Here is a 15,275-nt window from a genome sequence, read left to right as displayed (position 1 = left end):
ATACTATTGAAACTATAACAAGTCCCGATACGAAGGTATTTTCGCCTAAGCTCAAATTTGGAATTCGGTTTATATTGATTCGTGTGATTACATCGTGTATTTACATTTCTGGAATTCTTGTATACGTTCCGCACAATAGAAGAAATTGCCTGGGCGTTGTCTTAGCCTAGCGCTATCGCTCCGATATGGCGATCAACGACAAACGAATATAATGTATTTATAATCGCGTCTCGTTTCATCACCTTTAGCATCGATACTTCTCGCGGTGGTCACTCTTTCTTCTTTCATTTCTTGTTTCTGGTCCCTCGCCTCGATCAGGAGTTGCTGACTAATCGCACTCAGTTAAAGCAGACACGTGGCGACGTTACACGTGCAGAATCCGAGCCCTTGAAACGCGACACGATACATCATTATTCTACTTAAGTACTTAATTTTAAATATGATTTAAGTAGTATAAATTATCTAAATTTAGATCAAGTCTGTGATATTATTCGATATTAGTCAGCGAATCCACGTGCTTGAAGCGAACTGAAAATTACCCTTTTGCTTCCTATTTCCCTTTCATTCCTTTCTGAGGATTTTGGACTTTCACTAAAGTCTTCAAATATCGCCCATTGCGTGTAAATTGAGCCTGGCGAACCAAGTATACGTGAAATATTATTACTCGCGCGAATATCCCCGTGATAAATGTTCATCCTTGTGCAATAAATAACCGATCTGTAAGTCACATACACGCACACGTACTTACGCCTTTAAGCATGCTGCGATTGATGACGATCGCCAAGAACAAGTTGATACAAAATGGCTTTCTGACGAGCGCGCTATTAAACTCTGTCGCCGGTAACAGCGGCGATAATTTTACTCCATAATTGCGAGTGGACAGCGTGAATATTTACCGCGAGACGCTGCTTGGTGTCAAACACCAATGTCATTGCTTGAAACGATTATACGAAACTTGAGTTTCCTGTTAAATCAGTACAATGACCTCTCATTGATTTTTCAAAATCGTCACGCTCGCGATTAGGAAGATATTCCCAAAACGATCTTAAAATCAAATTTGTAACCAAGAAGATATCTCCAATAATCTCGAATCTTATAATAAAATCTATTTATTTCGAGTGTATTAAAATGAATGGAATACGATAGAATCGCACGACAGAATCCAGAAAATGGAAATCTTTCGCTTTCTTTAGATTAGTCAAAAAGATGCTCACAGACGAGAATACTAGTCTAAAAAAACGAAGGAGACACTTTTCCCATTTGACGGTTCACGCGTTGCCGCGGATCCGCGCTACGCCACTGGCGCGAAAATCCGCGCGAGGCACGCGCGATCCGGCATAAGTCACAATTAACGAAGGCGTTAAGTCGGGCCCCTATTAATAAGCGTCGTCGAAGCGCGCCTATAAATAGTCCCGGGAACACGAGGCGACAACAGCATCACCGTCAGCGGGACGCGACGCGATGCGGCACAGGTCGCCAACGCGTGCATCGGCAGCTCGTGCCGCTAAATGCGCCTATTTTCGCCTCGATGACACATCGTCGCCGATCGGACACGATCTAAATAAGAGTTCTCTCGTACCAAGAGGTCTCTCCCTCGAGTCACCCCCGACATCTCGCGTGTCTTCATGTAGCGCGGACGGTATGCAGAGTGCCCAGCTGGTCAGCCGAGTGTTTTCGTCTTATGTCTTAAGAATTCCTGAGAATCGGTCAATGTTAAATATGACGGTAGCACAATGGACAGCAAACACATTTTCTATTTATAGATTGATTTGCTAATATGCTTCTCTAGCTATTGTTGCACGCGCAACGATCCTTCGTTCGGTCACGTTCCTTCGCACCTAGACAGTCTTTCTCCAACCTCTAGCTCTCGCAGCATTCACTCGAAGTGTCAACGGAACGCGTGAGTCAGTCATAGTGCCAATTGGGCGAACGCCTCGATAGGTGCCTCGTATGTTGCGCAACGTGAAAAAAATAAGTCTCTTGTCTTTTGGAATATGAACCACAATCGTCTATCTACGCCATATAAATTGTTTTATCTTGAAAATTTTATCAATTTTATTCCCGCTATAATAAAAACGGGTGTTTGAATTCTAAGAATATTCTACCTCGAAATTAAAAATGCGATTTCCAACGTATTCAAACCTCCTTTCCTGCCTTTTGAGCCTTTTGATCGTCGTAATAATTCACGTGGAATCGAGGGGCCTGATCGACGTCCTTCTAAGAGAGGAAGCGACGAACCTCGCGAGGATGACGCGTGGGTGGAGGATGCGAGCCATTTACGCAGCATCCACGATCGTCGCTCGTATCTGCTGGGTGGCGGTCTTTGTCTTTCTCGCGCGCGTAGACTGGGATTCCGCAAAATCTCTTAAATCGACTCGTGGGTGTCGATCCATCGCCGAGGGCCGGCGACAAATGAGGAAACGGCCAACTAGCCGAGTCATTTCCACCATTTACGCGCGGCGCGCCTCGCTTCGCCTCTATCACGGAACGCTCGGTGATCTCTCTAGTCCTCATTCCCGGCAATTATAAATTATTTGTGATTAGCCGGCGCGGCGTGACTGCGCCGGAAGTAGCGGCGCGACACGCTCTCCCTCGGCGACGAGGCGGAGGATGAGCCGGATTTTCTGTGACGGAGACGCGGGGGCCCCCACTTGACCCGGTTGCCCCGAAGTCATTTGACGTTTTGCGCCGGGGTCACTACTTCCGAATCGGGTATGAAAGGTGTTATGGTTACAATATGTAATTTCCGTCGAAATACCGAGGAATTATTTTACGTACGCTTTTATATGATACCAATCTTGTGATCAATTTTTTCGCGTGCAATATGCAAAATGATATATTTAATTAATGATATTACATGTCGATCATTAAAAATATTATATATTATTTAAGCAACTACATTGGTTTGTCGCGTAAAAGTTATTTAAAGAAAAGACCGAAACGCGAGGTGTCAGACCCTGAATTAACGAAGAAGGCGACAATCCCGCCAAGTGTTCCGCCTGTTGAATGTAGCCTAGCGCGATTTAGGGTCGCGCAGGACCGCGATCTTTCCCGTGCCAGTCAAGGCTCGGGGGTTAATGGTACGAGTTTTACCGTCTCTGCTCGTTACGAGAACGATATAAAGGGACACGTAACAGGCGAGGTGAGACCGGCCAGATTCATAATGTTGTTACGCATACGTACAACGAGTTCGTAAGTCGTAGGTCGCCTTGAATATAGAAATGTCCTCTTCTTGCGACACTCGCGAAGAGACTTTAACGAGACATTTAGACCTTGATAAAAAAGAAAATTGATGAAAAAAATTTGATAATATATCGAGGCGTCATTGAGGTTCTTTTTTTATTGATTTCAGAGGCCCTAGGGACCGGAAGTTCCTCTTGGCACAGCGAGGATGGCGGGCCCAACTCGCGTCGCGGTGGCGAGACGCCGTCTTCTTGCGCGACACCGACATCGGCCAGCTTCCCGTCGGAGCCCGAGGTCGACACTGACGTCGGCGTCAATCCCGACGGCAACAACCCCGCTGCCCCGTATCCCTGCCAGTTCTGCGACAGGACGTTTCCGCGGCTCAGCTACCTGAAGAAACACGAACAGGTAAGGATGAGAGCAGCTTCTTCGATCACCAGATATTCCCTAGCTGTAATTGCTCGTTATTGTTGAAGACAAAAACATACGTTTAAATTTAAAGATCCACAGATACAGAAATGAAGAGTCCGTAGAGAAGAATCGAATGTTTAATTTCATTATCACGATAACATAAAGCACAAGATCAATCTTCCATGTCGGTGCATTCTCGTGTAGATGCGCTTTTGACGTTATTAAAAATTGCTGTAACTTCAAGTATCGCGTGCGCATCGATTTGCGACAGTGTAAGACGCAAGGTCAGTCATATGACAAAAAAAAAGATAAAAAATACGAAACCAAAAGGATCGACATTCGTCACGGGCATTAGTATGCGCGCCATGCCGCGCATGTCGCGAATAGAGCTCTCCTCTCTTGTCGCGCCGTGTGAGAAAAGGTCCGAGGTGTGATTCCGCGAGGTCGACGAGTCCCGTACGCAGCAGGTTAACGCGTTTCCGCGCGGCGAGTGTCCTGCCCGAATGAGAGACGCGTGGCGAGTCCTCTCCTTTGGATTTTTCTGTTTTGCATGGCGGTGGCATTAGACCGTTCTTCCGCGTCCGAGGCCGGCCGCCGCGGGTCATCATCGGGTCAGAATCTGTAGCGTTGTGCCCATAACAGGTTGTACCGGTTATCAGGTTATTCGTCCAGGTGGCGGCCGCCCCTTCGGTCTCCTCCTCGCTTCTTCCTTTCGCAACGCGAAAGCCCGCTGCTGAATATATATATATATATATATATATATATCATACGCGAGCTGAATCGCGCGCAGATACAACTCCGATAATCAAGACCCCGAGTACCCGCGTCTAGGCAGATAGCTGTCTATTTATGCTACGCACAATGTTGGCCTTACTCTACCGACAATCGCGGCGAGTAATCTCAATCCTTCGCGAACCTGTCGTATCGCGAAGTTAACGTTGACAGATCCACAAACGTGGAATTTTAAAGATTCACAAGATATCACGGATTCTAAAATTAAACATCCAGAGACGAAAGAAGCAGCTTTGATAAGATTTACTTAGACATTACATGCGTCAATCGATAACACACGATTTATCGATGACACCCTTTGACATCCTGATTACAATCACATGGCCCGAATTCTGGCCAAGTGTTCATCTCTTTAACATCTCTGGTTGTTGTCCGATTATCGAACTGCGCCGAGCACACGGGTCTTCTCGTCGTCATCGGGGAGCCGTCGTCCGGTGTCGGTGGTCCTCTCCGGCCGGCCGAGCGAGAGACCAAAGCGGCGATCGCTTCGCCCATCGTCTAGATTGTCTCTTCAAAGGAGCCGACGGCTCGAAAGTCGACCGACGCGGTCTCGTCGTACGTGCCAAGCTTACTTACCTTGTCGCGACCATTTCGTGGCCGGAGCGGTACGAGAAGCGCTTTAGTTCCGCGAGCGGGAGCACGGCACAAAGAAGGTGACCGTATGGGATCATATCGGCCACCGTGATCTGGGTGGGTGACGCGTCCCGCGGCCGACAGAGAGTCGACTTCTTCTTCTTGCTCCATGAAGCTCGCCTCCTTTTCCACCGACTCCTCTCCTCTCTCTTTTCTCGCGTTCTTGATAAAGTTTCTCGCGCAGAGTATTGAGACGTTAAGCATGAACCGGTTAAATATCTCTCCCAGATTTGGTTGAGACACGTTTTGTTTCGTAATGTCTGTTTTGAATTCTATATAAATTGAGACTAACAGTATTGGAGTGTATTACTAATGCAAGACTCCTGCTTGGCGCGTGGTGTACATATTTAACGTTTCATTATATCATATATAACACAACAAAACATCTTTATAAATTGCACGTCAACATATCCTAGAACTACGTGATTCTGTAACGAGGAAAACCATAATAAAGATCGCAACGTTTAAGCGGTGTACAGAATTTTCATGATTTTGGTCAAAGCTTCAAAGATACGATAATGTTTCGGAAAATTTATTACTTTTATAATTGTAATTGTTAGAAATAAGTAATTTCGTAAAGCGCGCAATTTCCCGATCGATGAAAATGAGTGCGCTGATGTTTTTATAAACAAAATCATATAATCGAAGAGGTGGTGTAATGTAACACGACGATTGTATTGTTTGCAGAGCCACGGCGATCAGATGCCGTATCGATGCAGTTGGTGTAACAGACTATTCAAGCACAAACGCAGCCGAGATCGTCACGTGAAGCTGCACACCGGGGACAGGCGATACCGCTGCTCGAAATGCGAGGCCGCCTTCTCCAGGAGGTAAGCGCGAAATATCCGAAATACTCCGAAATCATCAACTACCAAATTTATCAAACGATAATTTATAGACGTCGTAAACCGCGAAACTCGAACTTCAAACCTTCTTTAAATGTTTCGAATTCTTTCCAACGTGTCAATCTATAAAAGATTCAATTGACACTTATGGATTATGTCATAAAATACACATACGTACACATATACGTAATCAGGTAAAAATCATCAAGGTGTAAAAGAAATAATCGCGCTGGCGCAGCGATAAACGCAACAGATGGCTGAACGAGGCGCTGCCTCGACGGGGTGCTGCCGGTTGTCGGTGCGCGACGCGCGGGGCCCAACGGGGTCCCACTGGCCGATTCGAGGGGACCCCGATCCAACGGGTGACAAATGAGTAATGATCACACGACGACTGCGGTCCCGGGTGGCATTAGTCAAGCTTACTCTCTTACGTGGCTGTTTCTTTCTTCCTTCCCTCCCCGCACCCTTCTCATCGTCTAGCTTGTTTGTTTCCCTCTTTCTCACGCGTAGGATATATTCCCTCTCCCGCACGCACGCACGCACGCACGCTCGGCATTGAATCGTCTTGCGCGCATTGAAATGCTAAGCTGGCCCCGCGCGCGGAGCACCTTTTTCTAACTTGACACATGTGTATGCACGCGTGTGCGCTCGCGTATACGCGAGCCCCCGCGGGGCCCGGGCGAGCGGACAGGTAGGACGCATAGGTGTTACGGGACAACAGGTAGAACATTAGTCAAGAGCCTCGTTGCCGCTCGTCCGCCTTCGCCGGCCGTTAAAGTCGCGCTCGCGACCGTCGAAACTGCGCGAATATCTTCGCAGTTCCGTTCGCCGTCGTCGTTGGTTGCCCTTCGCGAAGAAACGAATTTCAGAAATTTGCGATTGAATTAGCAACGAATTTATACTATCAATTAATTAATTTTAATTAACATCGCCAACTTTTGAGATTTGACTATCCTACCTTTTACATGTTACAAATGATTGCGTTATTAATTAAAATCCAACGTTGTATGAAACGTTATTGCTTCCTGGATACAGACTTTTAATATCTATTTATAGGCTCTTTTCTTTCATGAAGCTCTCTTGAAGTTCTAACAAGTCTTTGCTCCTCATCTGTCAACCGCTATTATAATCGCACCGCCAGATCTTTACGCCACGTCTCTATTCGTCCTCCCACCTTAGCAGTCGGCTTGGGTGACCCAACAAAAGGGTGAAAATCTCCGTGGTTCTCACGCTGAGAATCCAACGCGAGAGATCTGTCAGCCCTTAACCAAGACTTTCGCTCATGACAGATTGCGAACACGCAACAATGTAACGTTTCAGTTGTATCATCTCCCTACCAAGAGTATACCCTGTTGTCAATCCAAGAAAACTAGTAAGACCAAAGTATAGAAATCTATTCAACAGCTCATACAACTTACACAACTTGAGAATCAATATCTAATCAGCAACATAACGGCAAGAAATTATCTGCTTTTGTTACAAATTTTTAAGTTTAAAAATTTCCGAAAACCTCGAAAGAAAATATATGTTTGCGTTAGGATAGTCTTAAATCACGTAGAATGTCTTAACTTGTCAAAGTTAGATCCGGTTTGACCGAAACTAATCAGAGAATCTTACGTATCTTAACGAGCAACACCGTGTCTCTCACGGTGGTGTTTTTATTCTCACGGAATGCGGCAGCGAGATCATTTTATCGGCAGTTTCTCGCAATTCTCATGGTCCATGAACGCTGAAATCACGATCCGACCTCCCGATGGACGAATGCCCTCCGCTTCTTTTGCCGACGTGTTTTTTCAGTTGACACCGTCTGTGTGTCACCTTTTCGCTTCAATCTAATTTCGATAAATGAAGTTAAGACGTGCAATTTTTTTACACAATCGACTTGTCAAGTATCGACGCAGGTATTGCATGCAAATTGCAAATCGTGCATCTAGGCATAAATTAATAAATAATATTCATTTGAAATCAATAAATACGAGTCGAGACTAGATGATTACTTTTTATCGAACAAACGACTTTTCGTACTTGAATCTCTACGGAACAAACGAACGTTTCGAGATTGACGAGAGCACGCACCCACGAATCACCGCGATAGGGTGATTCTTTGGACCGGCGAGGGTGGAGTTTAACGGACCATTTATTTCCATTTCCTTTCAGCATCCCAAACGCGATCTTCTTCTTCTTGTATAATGGCTGCTCGCCATTACGCGCTTGAACTCTACATTCTTGCAAGGATTAGACAGTTAAATCGTCACAAAAGCTTTAACTGCTATTCTATCGCTAAATAGCTCTTTTGGCATTTCACCTACAAGTACTTATTTTCAGATTTATTCTTCTAAAGGTCGCGCTTTGAAGATAAAATATTGTTCTCGTGAATTAAACTTTAAAGACACAAGTCTTTATGGAACTTTATTTTTAAAATATAATTCCGATAGATACTGCAGAGTGTGTGTGTGTGTGTCTATTGGAAACGAACACTTGAAGCGCAGTATTAAATAATTCAATCACTGAGCTTCTTGATATCTTTCCAATCTTGGACAAGCCAAATGTGATTGTTTCAAATGAAAAAATAAAATATGTTTGTCTTAGATCCGCTTTTTGCATTTTCTAAACTGATGTGGATAGACAAAATGTAAAATACGCTGAATCGAAACATTACATTATCTCATACCATCCGCAATAACATTAAAAATATTGTTCACGCTAAGGATATTTTTTAGTATCTTTTATTAAAAAGTATCGCGTGATGTAATAGAAAAATAGTATATTGATAGGCGCTATCATAACTTCCGAGTATTTGGGCTAGACGAAATCAGTTTAATCCATTGTTGTTATTATCGCGAACGAAATTTTTTCGCTTAAGAATACCGCCAAGCATCGCTAACGGATAACTCCACCGTCCGAATGTCATCTCTCATCGTCTTTCGTCGAAGGTGACACGTCGGCGAGACGCCGCGTAATAGCGGCGTCAAAACAGGAATACGCAAGTATTTAATACCGGCTCGACCGGCGCGGACTCGTCGCCGGACCATTCTCTTCGTTAAGCGACCGCGACGCTTTTGAGTCCGTCCTTTTTCGGTTCTCCTTTTTTATCTTTTTTTTCCTCCCATTTTTTTTCGCCTCGCATCGTCATCGGTCGCGCTCGGTCGGCCGCGAAAAGATACGCTCGATAATAGGACAGCCGCGGTTCACCCGGGCGATAATCCTGGTGGCGCATGAATAATTCAGACGCAAAGTGCAGGAGTAAATTCGCCGTCTGTCTTCGTTTCGGCGTGCCGAGACAGCTTCGCTTGACCGTCGCGCCTCGCCTCCTCACTCGGACCTCGGACCTCGTGGACCGATCTCGCCTTAAACGCCCGCGGATTCAGTTTTCCGCCGCGCCGACCTGGACCGACGCCGACGTGTACACCGGGCGACCGGGCCGATGAATTATTCATCGGCCAGGTCCACCGCGAAAATCGCCGGAGTCGTTACCCGGGTTCGACCTGTCCGAAATCTCTGTATTCTCTCGATGTTATATTCAAACGCTCGTCGCTATAAATGTATCTTCGTATATATCGCTCTCCTTGTTACAAGTAAAATAATCACGACTGAAATATCATTTTTTTTATCGCAGATTTAAGATGTTACCCCGATCCGCCCAATCCGTGCGAACCTCGAAAATAGTTATCTCGGACTCGATATATCCAGACTCTTTGTTTATTCATGCCGATGATCGAAAAACACATCTTTGATGCGCGTATCTTGGACAAAGTGAATCATAAATACGGCGCGAAAAAAATCCGTAGTTATATCGCGAAAATTTCTCTATTTTGATCGAAACCTGCAAGAAATATGATAAACTTGCGACCGTATCATTAACTTTAGTTATTTGTTCTGCGTTATCGATTGGCGGTCGTCTAGTAAAAGACTGAGGTCGATTATTTAAAAAACAATACGAGTTATTTTTCTCATTTCTTCCACGAGGGATTACAAACGCGGGCGATGCTTTCGTTTCATCTTGTTTTCTTGGTATCGAACTTCGTTTAATGTTAGAGAAAAAGTATACAGAATTATTGGAAATAATTACTATTTAAATATCGGATATTTAAAAGTTAACGCCATTATTTCATTATTTTAATGCAGAATAACGATTTCCTATGCAGCTCTTGCACATTTAAATACAAAGAATCGATGGCGTTTAAAATTTATACTTTAATATAGCTTTTTGTCCGTATGGAAACGGTGATAGTACGGCGAAGAATGATTTTAGCTACATTCTCTTCTTAATAGGAGAAGAATTATTTATTTATTTTTTCAAACGGTCGAAATGTCATCGCGCGCTTAATGTGGTCGCCCTGGTGTCGATATCTTTTCAACCTAAGTAAATACATTCAGCATTTTATTAGTGAGGTACTTAATTAGCGTCCGAGGAGGGAAAATATTTTCAAGCAAGTTACGCCGAAAAGCTCCGTCCGTCCGTCTTCATTAAACATCCCGCGTTGCGCTCTTAATCGAATTGCTATCGTTTAATTCTTTTCCTCGGATTTAGACTTGTCGATCGCATCACCGATAAATCCAACATTAAACGATTTTAGACGCGAGTACCTCACTTCGAATTGACTGATGAAGTTACCGAATCGCCAATAAATTAGCATTATCGATCACATCCCGCGGTATTATTAAAGATCGCTGCGCTATCCGATGGTTCTATGTCCGACTTCCGCGGAAATTGAAATATCTCTACGAGGCGAATCTATTTTCAAGCACTTGATTGACACGTGGTACTTTTGATAAGCCTTAATATACATGACTCGCCACGTATTACAGGAAATAGAATTTCCTGAATTAGATCCTCGATCTGTACAACGAAAGTCAATTTAGTGTTTTAAAGATAAGTCGATCTTATAGCATCGGTCTTCTATTCCGATGATGATATACGGTGATCGCAAGTGTCAGAGAAAACTCGTATAAAAACAGTCAATTTAAAAAAGAGGAACCGTTTGAAGCTAAATACTAGTTCATTGAGCAGTACATCATTTTTAAGTAAAAATATTATTTTAATCGCTATAATAAATTTTCAATATTCATAAAATTTTTAACACGTATAAAACATATGGAAAATGTTATTTGAGGTAGTGTGTTATATCGAAAACCATTTCACTTTTTATCTTGTACCATTTGCACGTATCTTTTATTGATCATTCCATTTAGCGTTTACATATGTGACCGAGTTAATAATTTAATTATTAACTCAATTTTATTGTCTATTACGTATCCCAATTTAAGCGCGACGCTTCGACCACGTTTGCCGCCACGAGCTTTCGACATATGAGTATTTCTTTTCCCAGCGATCACCTGAAGATTCACTTGAAGACGCACGACACCCAGAGGCCTTATCAATGCACGACTTGCACGAGAGGCTACAGCTCAGCCGCGGCCTTAACGTCGCACATGCAATCCCACAAGAAGCATCCCCAATCATCGTCCTCTCAGTCGACCGGCAAGCTCCAGGACATTGACTACGGTAGGAGAAGTGTCTCCTCCCACAGCACGTCGTCACCGCCGGTGCCGTCGTCGCCGTCGCCGTCGTTGAACCTCACTCTGAACCCCAGGAACACCCTGAAAACGTCGCAGGGTACCGGCAGCACGTCCACCACGCCGATTCTCAACTCGCCCTTGAAGCTCGCCTGCATGTACTGCACCCGGGACTCGTTCAGCTGCATGCAGCAGCTACAGATGCACGTGCGCACGATGCACCAGGCGATCCTCAGCGGCGCGGAGGGTCTGGCGCGGCCGCCGTCGCCGAGCAGAACATCGAACGAGCAGCAAGCGGTGTTTTGCTCGCGCGATAAGCCACCCGATCGCCAGGACAGCTCGAAGGACTCGCGTTCAGATCGGAAATACCCGCCTGAGGAGAGAGCCGACAGGCCTGCCGGCGAACGGGACCACTACGAGAACGCCTTCACCTGCGAACAATGTACCATGAAATTCTCCACTCTGGCCTGCCTGCGCGAGCATTCGCTGTCGATACATCGAGTGGATAGTGGTTTCAGCGCGACGATGGTGATATGCCCGTTGTGCGGCATTCCGTGCACCTCGACGGCAGCCTACGCCGAGCATTACGTTCTTCAGCACTGCGAGAATCGTCGACTGGCGCCGACAACCAGCATAGATTACAGCGAGACGAAACTGAACGGCGTTTACGACAGTACTCCGTCGAGAGACTCCAGGGTACCGAGAAGCAGGGACGTCTCGGAAGCCGCCGATCTCACGAATAAACGTCCGACCAGGCCATCCGCGGACGCCGCTGGCGGCTACACCGCCGATACCCTGTTGTGCGGCCAGTGTAACGCCGCGCTGAAGGATTTCGAGTCCTTTCGCGAACACGTGGCCCGGCACCTGCAGGCCGACCATCACAATCAGGAGATATCCAGCAGGCAGCATCTGTGTCCCAAGTGCGAGACTGTTTTCCCGACCCGCGAGGACATGCTGGCCCACCTGACCAAGCACTATCTGGGCCAGGTCAGCAAGGAATTCGCGTGCGGCGCCTGCAAAAAGTTCTACCCGCATCCGGACCAGCTTCAGAGACACTTGTTGGACTCCCACGCCCATCATCTCTACCGTTGCGCTCTGTGCCGAGACACGTTCGACTCCAAGGTGGCGATACAAGTGCATTTCGCGGTCAAGCACAGCCAGGAGTGCCGGATCTACCGATGTAGCGTGTGCACTCTGTCCAACAACGAGAATTCGCCACCGGGAGGTAACGCGGGTTCCGGTGACGGTAGGAGCTTTTTCAGGAGCGAGGCCGAGATGGCGGCCCACGTGCGCAACGTACACGCGCCTCCTCCCGTCGTTCAGTCTTTAATAAATAACAGTCCTGTCGGAGCTGCAACAAGAAGTCCGGCCTCGACGCCCGGCATCGTCGGAACGCGCTGCGTCTTCTGTGGGACATGCTGCAGTTCGGAGCTCGAGCTTCAGCTTCACCTGGCCAGCCACTCGGCCAGTCTCTACAGATGCCCCATCTGCAGAGAAGGCTTTGCGGTGGAATTTCTGTTAGATCGACACGTCGCCCAGGTTCACCATCAGGCACCGCAGGATCATCAGGCGCCGTCAATCAGAAACAGGGAAAACGGACGTGTTCATCGACCTACCAGAAATCAGGAAGAAGTAAGTTTTGTTACAATTTAAAAAAATGAAAAAAAAAGATTAATTGCTATGCCAATGTAGGAGAAACGTAGAAATATTTCAACAAATTTGGTCAATATATATATTCTTAAACATTTAGATTCCGTATTTTGTAGATAATAAAAAGAAATTTTTTCCTTATCTCTCTCCAGTTACACTGTATTATACAGAGATATTCCATATAATATAATTAAGTGCGTGTAAGACTCGTAAAATAACTTTGCTAAATTCTAGGCGAAATCTCTGAAGAGGGGTCGTTCGCCAGCGTCAAGCAACAACAATTCTGTGAACCAGCGCGACAACAACAACAAACGTCCAAATTACGGCACTTCCGGTCAGCAATGCGAGCTCTGCGAACGCGGTGAATTCGCGAACGAGGCCGAGCTGCAGGCACACAAGAAACTCGCCCACACACCCCCGAAGCTGTCCAAGTCTCTATCTACCTTGAGCATGACATGTGGCTATTGCGGCGAGGTCTGTCGCTCGCGAAGCGAGCTGGAATCTCACACGAGGATTCAGCACGCGTCCAACGAACCGGGTGGTCGTCACAAGTGCAATATCTGCGACGAGGTGTGCCCGTCCAGCGCGAGCCTGGCCGAACACAAGCTCCAGAAGCACTGCAAGATTCAACTGAGCGACACGTGCGTGGTATGTCGCGGTTGTCTGACGTCGGAGAGTCAATTCCTAGATCACGTGCAAAGGCACAGTCTGGGGAACGTGGATCCGCAACAACGACTGGACAGTACGCTGCCTCATCTGCCCGCGCCATGCGTCGTTTGCCGACAGACGCTGATCAGCGATCTGGAATGTCGTCTGCACGCGCGGTATCACCTACGAACGTCCTCGGGATCGCGCAGCGCCGGCTCCAGCCCGACCAGTCCTGGTGGCGGCAAAAGCCAGAATCAAGGTTGCTGCCTCTGCTTGCGCGATTTCGCGGCCGAGGACTTCGTCAATCTACCACCCAATCCTGCCAGTACAAGCGGACAGCTGCTCAGAGTCTGCAAACCGTGCTACATGCGACACTCTCAGGGACTGCCTATTCTGAACTCGACAACCTACGAGCATCAGGCCAAATACGAGGCGGCCTGGCTCGCGAGCAAGGACGGCCAGTGGGACGAGGCCAAGGATAAGTGGGAACACGAAAGAGGAGTCAAGGTGGAGGATCGATCCAGGAACGAGGGAAACGCGAATAAAAAACGGTGCGAAGAGTGCGGGGTGAAGTTCGAAGATCCCGAAGAGGCTGAGAAGCACAGGATCGCCGAGCATGAAAAGGCCGCCAGCGGTAACTTGAATACCTACACCTGCATACAGTGTCAAGTTAGTATGGAATATTTCACGTAATTTTAATAATAATTAGAGTAATGTAGGATAAAATATAAAAGACATCTGCCAATTAAAAAAATCCAATTTTTACCTTGTTAAAATAATAATAGTGAAGAAATTAAACGTCGAAAAAATAGAAATTTATGAATAATTTACGTTAAAAAGATAAAAATGTAGGATATTAAAATTTTAAAGATTTCCATAAAAATTTTATAGGTTTTTTTCTCTTTTTCTTTCTTTTGAAAACGATACTGTTTATAAATTTATATCGTTAAGTGAATATAATTTTCAAGATAAAATATTAAAATTTCTAGATGTCGTTTCCAACTGAAGCGAAAATTCAGCAACACGTAAGGAAGGAACACTTGGAGGCATCGGGGAAAGCATCCTTGGAGGCTTTACGGTGCCACTTGTGCTTATTTGAGGCCGCCAGTCCTATGCAGCTGCAAATTCACTTAATAGAGCACACTTTCGCCGGTTGTGCCGCCCTTAGCTGTTACATCTGCCAGTCGCTCTTCACAACTCCCATTGGCCTCCAGGTAATTTAACCGTCTGCTAATATGTCTCAAACGTAAAATAACAGTTATTCATTCAAATTTATGGCAACGACCGTAGATTGTCAGAGAAGAAAATGGTCGAATAACAACTTCAAAAATCCGCGCAAAAATGGCAATTAAAACAAATTAATTCACTAACTCTTTGAACGAAAATTTAACTTAATCGCTATTGATTCCTAAATATTTCGCGTGAATTTAGAACCTTTTCTTAGCTACAGACGAGATTGCATATTTTTTATTAGATTCGTCCTTTTCATGCTTTTGTTTAAATTTACGCCTCTTTTTCATATTAAATATATTGAAACAGAAGTTAATTATTTCGTTCTTTTTATTTATTCGAATACGAAACAACGCGTTTGTTCGC

At 45.6% G+C, this 15,275-nt stretch overlaps 1 protein-coding gene across 2 annotated transcripts in view; it reads left to right on the top strand.

The window, feature by feature from the left end:
* Positions 1-15,275, top strand: part of LOC112458252 (zinc finger protein 423 homolog) — a 71,419-nt gene that overhangs the window by 54,442 nt on the left and 1,702 nt on the right. For both annotated transcript variants that reach the window (XM_025021789.1, XM_025021790.1), the window contains 5 exons: positions 3,353-3,591; positions 5,707-5,849; positions 11,195-13,013; positions 13,266-14,348; positions 14,669-14,893. In XM_025021789.1, the coding sequence (XP_024877557.1) occupies positions 3,353-3,591; positions 5,707-5,849; positions 11,195-13,013; positions 13,266-14,348; positions 14,669-14,893 (3,509 nt within the window). The remainder of the gene's footprint in view (positions 1-3,352; positions 3,592-5,706; positions 5,850-11,194; positions 13,014-13,265; positions 14,349-14,668; positions 14,894-15,275) is intronic.

The sequence above is a fragment of the Temnothorax curvispinosus genome, unplaced genomic scaffold, assembly GCF_003070985.1.
Source record: "Temnothorax curvispinosus isolate PA1 unplaced genomic scaffold, ASM307098v1 QBEX01008784.1, whole genome shotgun sequence".
NCBI lineage: Eukaryota > Metazoa > Arthropoda > Insecta > Hymenoptera > Formicidae > Temnothorax > Temnothorax curvispinosus.
Note: the sequence above shows the minus strand (reverse complement) of the source record. Positions and strands in the feature narration are given on the sequence as shown.